The sequence below is a fragment of the Siphateles boraxobius genome, unplaced genomic scaffold, assembly GCF_051911475.1.
Source record: "Siphateles boraxobius isolate OS27281-9 unplaced genomic scaffold, OSU_SipBor_1 47, whole genome shotgun sequence".
Taxonomy (NCBI): Eukaryota; Metazoa; Chordata; class Actinopteri; order Cypriniformes; family Leuciscidae; genus Siphateles; species Siphateles boraxobius.
The window spans coordinates 819,594-830,043 of record NW_027509108.1 but is presented as its reverse complement, the minus strand read 5'-3'; the positions used below and the strand labels follow the sequence as shown (position 1 = coordinate 830,043).

The 10,450-nt window shown below is 35.8% G+C and overlaps 1 protein-coding gene across 1 annotated transcript; it reads left to right on the top strand.

Moving 5' to 3' along the window:
• The first annotated feature begins 4,740 nt into the window (after window positions 1-4,740).
• On the top strand, window positions 4,741-10,042 carry LOC143710388 (CD209 antigen-like protein 2). The gene is made up of 5 exons (XM_077201341.1): window positions 4,741-4,882; window positions 5,288-5,392; window positions 5,474-5,595; window positions 5,666-5,769; window positions 9,535-10,042. Exons 1-5 carry the CDS (start codon window positions 4,780-4,782, stop codon window positions 9,668-9,670), a joined length of 570 nt encoding a protein of 189 aa, XP_077057456.1. The 5' UTR covers window positions 4,741-4,779; the 3' UTR covers window positions 9,671-10,042.
• The last annotated feature ends 408 nt before the right edge of the window (window positions 10,043-10,450 follow it).

Below are 10,450 nucleotides of genomic sequence, written 5' to 3'. Positions count from 1 at the left end.
TCGTTTCATTTATGAGACAAGCTCCAATTCCAGTATTTAACACGGTTTACCGCTGGGAATTTATTGCTTTTCAACCGCAGTTAGAAAAAATCCATAACGTCCCAGATCCACTGAAGTCACACAATTCTAAAAGGAAAATACAAACCCCCAGACCTCTTACATTCCCTCATTCCAGAACATTAACACCTGTCCCTGAACAATGGACCATGTAACCCCCTATCAGAGGTGGGTAATCCAGGGGCCAAAGAGTAAAAGTCCTGCCATATGTTTATTCCACCCATGAACTCAGTCAGCTGATTTCACTAATTAGTTCTATCTCCTGTCTGAATTAGCAAATCCAGGTGATTGGAACAAAATACTAAGGAAGACTGTTACTTTCTGAACCTGGACTTTACACCTCTGCATAGCAATGCAACATGTCAGCCAAGAGCAAAGAAATAAACCAGAATTGGACCTTATCGTAGCCAAAAAATGTGTATATTAAATATAGAGTAATTTCAGCCACAGCCTTAGAAGAAATCAGCTGAAGAGAAAATAAGACATTAAATCTGTGAAGATCTCAGCAGAGGAGGATTAAACAACTCCACAAACAGCATTACCAGCTTCACTTATTACTAACCAGACTGACTTTATTTCTGTCAGACGTCTACAAAAGTTTTATTGAGAATTAACAGAGGTTTAACTCTGTTGCATTTGAAGTCACCATAACAGTGATTGGTGTTTAAATTACCGTATTTTCCGGACTATAAGTCGCTCCGGAGTATAAGTCGCATCAGCCCAAAAATGCGTCATGACGAGGAAAAAAACATATATAAGTCGCACTGGACTATAAGTCGCATTTATTTAGAAATTTATTTAACAAAATCCAAGACCAAGAAAAAGTTATTTAAACAGACTTTAATTCATTAAAACAGAAGGCATTTAAGTTATTCAGCTACACACAATAGCACAAAGAACAACAGGCTGAATATGTGTCCGGTATGTTGTTAACGTAACATATCAACAGTTAGCTACACAATAGCATAAAGAACATACCTGAGAGGCTGAATAGGATCAAATAAAATTAAAAAAAACATAAGACAGCGAGTCCAACAGTTATCGGTAAAGCAATTTCACCAAGCTCCCGCGATCTTATTCCACATCACTGAAGAGAGATTTTTTCAGCGGTAAAACTAGCTGTAGTCTAGAGCGCATATATACAGCGTGGCTGTATACGGTAATGTCACCCCCAATTTCGGCAAATGATGCATTCACGTCATACCACAAATACATCAAAAACTCGCAAATAATAATCTGGGGCCGTCAGCGATCCTGTGACGAGTAAATCTTGGTAATTTTGATATATAGGTCGCACCTGACTATAAGTCGCAGGACCAGCCAAGGTATGAAAAAAAGTGCGACTTATAGTCCGGAAAATACAGTAGTGGAGCTCTTAACTCTTATTATACAATTTGTCTTTTATGGCTGCTGTGACAGTGTGTTTGTCAAATACATTTGCAACAGCAAATGAGATCAGGTGGTGATGATTACCTGGTGATGGTTTTATAATCGTCATGAAACAGACTTAATCACTGGGATTTTTATAATCTAACAATTATGTTGTTCCACTTACATATTCACATCAGAAAACCTGTATTACTGCAGCATGATATCCAGCAATATAACAATCTGTTTTAATTTTAACATACATGAAAAAAATATTGGCATATGCTGACACACACAGATATCAACAATCAGCACATGAATCTCAACAATGGTGACAATCACAAATATTTAGATAAACATAAAATATTTAGATTAGTTCAGAACTCACTGTAAAGTTACTAATTCACAATAAAAACAACAGCAAAAAAGAAAAGCAAATATTTAGAATCAAACAAAATTATAGGACAATTCAGCATAATTTATTCATGTTGCAATGCATGCTGGGATTTTTGTACTATGCTGGTACCCAGCATGCATTGCAGAATAGTACTTTTAATTGTCACCATTGTTGAGATTCATACGCTGATTGTTGATGTCTGTGTGTGTCTTCCTTTACTGACTTTTTCGTGCTCACGTTTGTTAAAGTCTTCTAGCTTATTGTTATAATATTGCTTAATCTCATGCTTCAGTAACACAGGCTTTGTATTTTGAAAAAAAATATTAACCTGACAAAATAGTTGTTAGATTAAAATGCCTTATTGACTCAGTCTATTTCATGATGATTATAAAACCAACAACAGGTAACCATCATCACCTGATCTCGTTTCACTTAAGCTTTCTTTGCTGCTGCAAACGTGCTTAACAAACACACTGTCACAGCAGCCAAAAAAGACAAAATATATTATAAGAGTAAGGAGCTGTTTTTTGCCTGTTGTACATGAGTTATAACAGCCAGATGAACAAATAGACAAGGTGATCTGATGGTGTTGGTTGTGTTTTAACAATCATTATTTCACAATCATTTGACTTTAATCACTGAACTCATGTAGATTCCAATTTCTGAGTTAAGTTTACTTTATGGATTATAGCAGCAATGTCATTGTAGAGCAAACATTTTTTTTTTGCCTTTTCAATGAAATCCAAATGATCAAATCAAATAAAAATAAAAATTTTCACCATTGTTGAGATTCACAGGCTGAATCTTGATGTCTGTGTGTGCCTACATAAACTATTTTTTCTTTAAGTTTCTTTTTTATTGATTGGATCATTTGGATTCCATTGAAAAGGCTAAAAATGGTATGCTCTACAACGGCAGTGCTGCTATAACCCATAAGGTAAACTGAACCCAGAATTTTGGTTCTACGTGAGTTCAGTGATTCAAGTCAAATGATTGTGATATAATGGTTATGTTAAAACACAACCAACTATTCAGATCACTTTTTCTATTTGATCATCTGGCTGTTATAACTCATGTACAGCAGCCAAACATAATCTAAAGTTAATAATGTGGGGGTCAAGAGCCCAACTAAAACAAACACCGATCTCCATAATGGTTACTTTAAATTCTGTGTTAAATTACTTTAAACACCTTAATTTTTTGAGTGTATAATGTAAATATAATTAAATGGTCAATAACATTATTACCAAAGGATTTTTTTTTATTATTTCATATTGCGTTTTTACATCTCCTTCGGTGTACCTGATGTGTGATTATGGCGAGAGATTTCTTCTAGCCCAGCAGAATGCAGCAGAGAGACAGTTTATTCCACTTAAGTAATCATCAGAGAGGAAGAGAAACCCCAGATCCAACGATTTTTTTAAATGTATTTATTTAATTGATAGACATACAGTACTTGTGTTCAAGTCCAATCACTTAAATTTACACCTAAGAAAGTTCCTTTGAATATAATTCTATTTCTAAAGAATAACTGTAATTTGTACTGTTTTCAGAGAATCGTGTGATTGATTATATGTAGAATACCAAAAGGCATTTGCACGGCTTTAATAAACTTGAATAACGGTCCAAACGAAACTGAAAGTGAGCAATGAAACCACGAAGTGCCTCTCTCAGGACTGTTAGTGAAGGGTACATGCTCACTTTGAGGATATTACCATTTATGAGCATGTGACAGAGTCTTCGTTTGAAAGATAGATGGCGGGAGATTTCGAATTTACATAGAATATAAATAGAATAATTCAAGTTGAGAAATATTTTTGTCTTGCATGAACAGTATTTATATTTCCGTAGAAAATAAATGGGTTTAATTGTACACGTTTTGGAATCTAAAGAAGAAATGCTACATTTATTACGTCAGTAATTTAAGTCAGTCAGTAATTTGTTGTTTCTTGTCTTGGCGAATTTTTAGGCTGTTTTTTTTGTAGTAGTTTCCCAGACAGCAACATAGTGTCGGCCGTATTTACATGAATTATTCCAAATAGATCCCTCTCTTGCAGGTTATTCCCAGACAGCAACATAGTGTTGGCCCAGATCCGGCCCACATCTGGTACACCTGGATTCCACATTGCCCAGATGTATGCCGGATCTGGGCCGAAACTATGTTGCTGTCTAGGTTGCTTTCTTATCGTGTTTAATAGATGTAAACATGAAGGCATCAATTCAATGTCTCAGTTCTTCTGATCATCATCCTCTCTGTCACTGTGCACTACAGTAGTGCAAACCAAAATAAAACAGTTTAAGAAATGAAAAGGACTTCATGTATCACAAAAAAGAAACACTGTTAAAGCTGTCAGAAAGTGTCCTTATGTTTATACACTAGAGGGGGCTAAAGATCATTCTCACACTGGACAGTTTATCTGAGAACTTGTGCACTTGCAGGAATTGAAATTCTAGCTTAATTAAATCTGTTTATCTCTCAGAAAGCTTTACATTTGTCACTTGAGGCAGTATAAAACATTTTAAGAAAAACCCTGTTACAAAGGCAGAGATCCAACATTTTTCTAATTCCCATTTTCCTTTGTGTATAAGCGAAGATAGTTAAAATGAGGACAACTCTTTGAATCCAGGTTCAGTGACTATATCCGTTGACAAATGCCAGTAATAGAGAAGTTACGACTAAAGAGTGACTTTTTCTGATCTAGAAAGAATGCATTTTGTACCAGCCAGAATGGGGAACTCACTCACTACATGTGGTTGGATGTAAAAGATGATACAGTCATAGAGTTTGTGTCTGAGGAGAGTTTCAGGAAGTCTATATTCACATTGAAGGCCAATTTCAAATGAAATCACTTCCTGTGTAAATTTAGCACTATATAAGGTGGACTATTAAATGTAGTCATCATTCTGAGAACCAGAGCTCATCTGTCAAGACGTACTGCAAGACACAAGAACAAATAATGGAATTAGAGTACTACTATGAAAATTCTAATCACAGAAATATTATGGACACAACTGGACCTCAAAGACACTGCCAGGATGAAGGAAAAGCCCGAAATCACAGTAAGCAGAGCATTTATTTTTGGTTCATGAAATGAGAACTGTTAGATTTCAATCATTGTTTTCCAAGATCAATAGTCAATGTATTAACAAATACTTATTTTATATTCTCACTTTTTTCAGCATATGTTCTTGTTTGCATATTTTATAGTAGTAAAATATTTTACTTACAATGGTTAATTTGAAACCTTATATAGAAAGTTCTGTGATGAAACTCTATATGGTCCATAACTCAGTCTGCTTGCAATGACATCATCTCTATAGGGCACAGCTGATTGGTTCCTGCTGAATTAGTAGCGAATGAGCTCACTGCTCAACATTCAAATAGTTGCCTATATCATTTGCTGTAGTTTGTCATGACAGAACTGACAATATGGAGTGTATTCATTAATATTTGTGTTTTGTCAGGAGGAAGTCGATGTTTGATGTTGATCACAGTGTGTCTCGGGATCCTTTGTCTTCTTCTGATTGCAGCCGTCATTCTGCAGCACTTTCAGTGCGCTTCTAGACGAGGTTAGTTGTTTGTACATTCCTTTTTCCTAGTTTTTTTTTTCTTTTTTATTTACACTTTTTGACAAGTTGTGTTACTTTTAGGATTTCTGTGGGGTCCAGATGGCTTGTTTATGTCCAAAGAGCCGATGAGCTGGTCTGACAGCAGGCATTACTGCAGAGATCGAGGAGCTGATCTGGTCATTATCAACACTGAAGAGAAGCAGGTGAGTGTGTGTGAGTGACTGTTAGTTAATGAGAGGAATCACACTTATTCCTGTTTTTATTCACACACAGAGGCATATATCTTCATTCATCAAGGAGAGTGTGTGGATTGGTTTGTCTGAGATTGAGAACGAGGGGATCATGAAATGGGTGGATAATTCACCACTGAAACAAGGGTAAGTGCAAAAATACTCTCAGAAATTCATGTGTATTTATTTATTTTAGTCTTTTTAATTCCCATTTTAAAAATAAGAACATCAACACCTCCAGAAATTTGCTGAAGAAAGCTTTTCCACCAACACAAGCCACAAAACCATAAAAGGCACTACCTACAGAGCAAAATCGGCAGCGTTAAATTGACAATCCTCAGTGTACATATGTGTCCACACTACAGGGTGTTAAAATTAACACTGAAACAGTATTGAAGTTAATGAGATAATTAAGTGATTAATTAAAGGTTGTATCAGTGATTTCTGGCCCAAAAATAAATGTGTAATCTTTCCTAACGATCCGCTAGCTGCCCGCCCCATAAGCATGCCGTCCAAAAAACGCGTCTCTGTAGGCAGCCTAGGCTCTGAGATCTGCACACAAAAACAAATGGGTACAACCACCACTCAAAACCAAAATAAACAGTGTTCCAACCAATCACTGACAGGGTCGGGTGTTGCTCCGATTTCGCGTCCAGCCGTGCACGAGCGCAAAACCTCACAACACCCGCCCCTGTCAGTGATTGTTTGGAACACTGTTTATTTTGGTTTTGAGTGGTGGTTGTCCCATTTGTTTTTGTGTGCAGATCTCAGAGCCTACGCTGCCTACAGAGACGAGGTTTTTTGACGGCATGCTTATGGGGTGGGCAGCTAGCGGATCGTTAGGAAAGATTAGACATTTATTTTTGGGCCTGAAATCACTGATACAACCTTTAAGTGATGATTGAGCATTATTGAAGATACCTGATGTTAATAAGAAGAATCATTGAAGGAAAGAGAACTACTGACTTTGAGCCATTACACATTATTGCACGTATTATTACCAGTTTGACTTTATTTTCTGTCATACATCTACACACAGTCTTATTTAGATTTAACAGAAGTTTAGATGGTAATGTTTTATGGAATGTTTCGTTTCAGGTAACCATTATGGTGATCAGTGTTTGCTTTCGTTGGGCTCTTGACCCTTTACTTTTTAATAAAAGTATTTTTCTGGCTGCTTCTCTGTGTTTATAAAGCACATTTGTTGTGGCAAGAGATACTATGACCTGGGCTGTGTTTCGTAAGCCTATTTTGATCATACAGAACATTTTTTGCAAAAGTTCTACGTTCAAGTTAGGCTTAAAATGCTTATGGGAAACATAGCTCAGTTCATGATGATTATGTATCAATGATATTACAATCCTCTAGTGTCCTGATTCACTGATCTCACCCTGCATTATAAACTAATTATACAAACATTTAATTTTCATTACAGTGAATAATTTCAGTAGTGCTTTAATAATCACAGATTTTAAAATCACACACAGACATCAAGAATCTACATATGATTCTCAACAATGGTGACAATCCCACAAATGCTTTATGTTGCTTTATGTCAATCAAAACATCCATGGCTCACATCATGCATTGCAGCATGAATAAATTATGCAGCTGAATTGTCCTGTAGTTTTCATTGTTTTTTTCTGTTTGCTTTTATTTTGCTATTGTTTTGTTATGACTTTAGTAGCTTGTTGTGTGATGTTCAGAGTTGATCTGTTTGTCACTAATTTGTTTATTGTCACCATTGTTCAGATTCATATGCTGATTCTTGATTTCTGTGTGTCTAAACTCAACAGTTTCTGTAAGTAAAATATTTTCAAAATTGTTCATATTGCTGTTGGATCACAAACTGTAGAATCTCAGGGCTACAATCACCAATACTAAAGTGAGACATTGAGCATATAGTCAAAGATTTAGACTCTGAAGGACATCAGTAAACCACTACATGATAGTGATGGCTGGTTTGTGAATGAATCGTTCTTTTGAACCGTATCTTTTTAGCAGTCAAACCAGTACACTAAATCGGACTGAATCGTTCGAAACAGTTCACGTCTTGCGTCAGTGCTGATCCACAAGTTACTGAAGATACTCACTTTCAGACATGCCTGTCAGTCCCTCCGAATCGAAATTAACCAATATCCCGGAGTATATTTTACTCCAGTAACTCCGACAGTTCACTGAACTGAGACATGTTGGTGCTGAGAGAAGTGATGAGTTCGAGCAGCTGATATACTGCGCATGCGCGTACTACCGAACGCACGGGTACAGCAGTTCTCAGATCACCAGTACAGAACCGAGAACTGTTTCTTTCGGACACGTTCGACATACTGAGAACTGATGAGTTGAGGAGCTGAGCATGCGTGCATTTTTTTTCTGCGGGACGAAATGTACATTTATTAAGTATTTAGTTGAACATCAGTAGGTTAAGTGTAACAAAATAAAACATGTTGGAAACATGTTGATCACATAATTACTTTATTATTACTGTATTATTTTAAAGTTTGGAAACACAATGAATGGATTGTAAAACTGTCAAACTAAACATGTAACAACAGCTCATCTAATTTCTAAGGAAGTTGATATAAATCTTTGATGTAAACTCTTGCCAAGGTTTTAATGGTGCACTGCTTAGTAAATGTTTATAATGCGTTAAAACATAACATATTAAACATACTGGAGACACGCATCGATTTTTTTGTTTTGTCGACTGTATATTCAGGTTTCAGCAGTTCTCAGCTCAGCACACACAGGCCTGTGCTATGGTTCTCGAGTCAAGAACTGGTTGTTGCAGTTCTTGACTCACCAGTACAGAACCGAGAACTGTTTCTTTTGGACACGTTCGATACGGCGAACCGATGAGCTGGAGATACTGAGCATGCGTGATAGCACCGTCTCTATATATTCACTTTATATCTTTAAGACATGTAAAACATCCGCGTTTGCACATCGACTGTAGGCTACAGGGTTCGTTTGCAAAACGTAAAAGTAAGAAACTTATACAAGATGATTATGACGATGAGTACTATTATTTAACTTAAGTTATGATTACAAATGCCTTTATTTGAATGTATTTTAACCGGCGGGATGATAGAATTGACGTCATTACGTGATGACGTAAAAGAACTGGTGAACCGGTCTTTTGAACCGATTCATTGAAACGAACTGTCCGAAAGAACCGGTTCGCGGTAAAGAACTGGACTTCCCATCACTACTACATGATGATAATGTCATCATCAAAATAAATTGTGAGCAGGTCATGTTTTCTCTTGCAGTAACAAATGAAGATTTCAAGCACAATGTTGAAACAGTCAGAGAAAAACTTAAAATAAAAAATGAAAAGGGTTGAGAGCCCAACTAAAGCGAACACTGACCACACTGACCATAATGGTGACTTATGACAAATTCCATAAAACATTACCGTCTAAACTGCTGTTGAATCTCAAGAACTTTTGTAAATGTATGACAGAAATAAAGTCAAACTAAATAATAAGTGCAATAATGTGTAATGGCTCAAAGTCATTTGTAGTTCTTGTTGTTTCTCTTTCCTTCAATGATTCTGCTTATTAACATCAGGTGTCACCACTAATGGCCAATCATCACTTAATCAATCACTTAATTAAGTGATTTAACTAATCACTGCTTCAGTGTTAATTTTAAGACCCTGTATTGTGGACACATGATAAGTGCGAATTTAACACGGGGGATTTTGCTGTGTATAAATAAATTATATTTAAAACAAAAACTTCTCTCTTTTACTTTTCTGCACTTTCACTTCTGCTTTATGTTTACTCTTGAAATGCAGTTCTGAGATTACCGTTAATTTATGATTGATGTATTTGTTGCATGACATTCCTAAATTGTTTGTTGTTTAGTTGAGGTTATGAATAATTAAAAATATGACACGTTATACAGGTTTTGGGCTGATGGTGAGCCGAATAACTATGGTGGTGAAGATGAGGACTGTATTGAACTGGATCCTGGACACACTCTGAACAACTGGAATGATCTCAAATGCTCTGATAAGAGAAAAGGGATTTGTGAGAAATAGGGATCATCCTGTTTTTTTTAATGCTTAAACTTGTATTATCTTATGGAATCAATCAATAGTGATGACATAATTCATTATTAAGAGTCTTTTAAAACAGTACAAGTTTAATTCATCAAGCATTAACTGCTTTCATGTGAAATGTAATGCTGCACACTTTACATCTGATGTGTTCATGTGTTGCTCCATTATAAGCAGCTGTTAATTAAACTTTCTGTTTTTGTTAGTCTGAAGTGTTGAACTGACAATCACAGTAAAATGTAGAGGTCTAAAGTGTCCCAGATTGCACTGATTTACCCTATTATTCTGATATTGAGTGTCTGTGAAACTGTTTTTATGTTGTATTGCTTTCGTTTCAATAAAATGGTAAAATAATAACCATTATTACCATAGTAAACTTAATTCTTGTTTGTATTTCACATTTCATATAATTGCTTTTTCATTGCCAATGTCTGAACAGCTTGTAAAGAAATATCAAAGGGCCTCATTCATGAAACACAAGCAGAATTTTTTTTTGTGTAAATCTGTCCTAAATTTTCAGATTGTAAAAATGTTCTATTTTCACAGTTGGTACAAAAAAATGTACACCTGCTCTCTACCATGTGTAAATGCTGCGTAAAACATTTTAACGCTTTATGCAAACTGATGATTTGCATTTGAATGCATTATGTTCCATAATAATATTTCACAAGGTCGTTTGGCCATTTAAAAAAAAAAAAGAGTTGAAAACTGTTAAACTTTGGCCCTGTCCCAAATGGCATCCTAAAAACTCTCGGTCTTCCA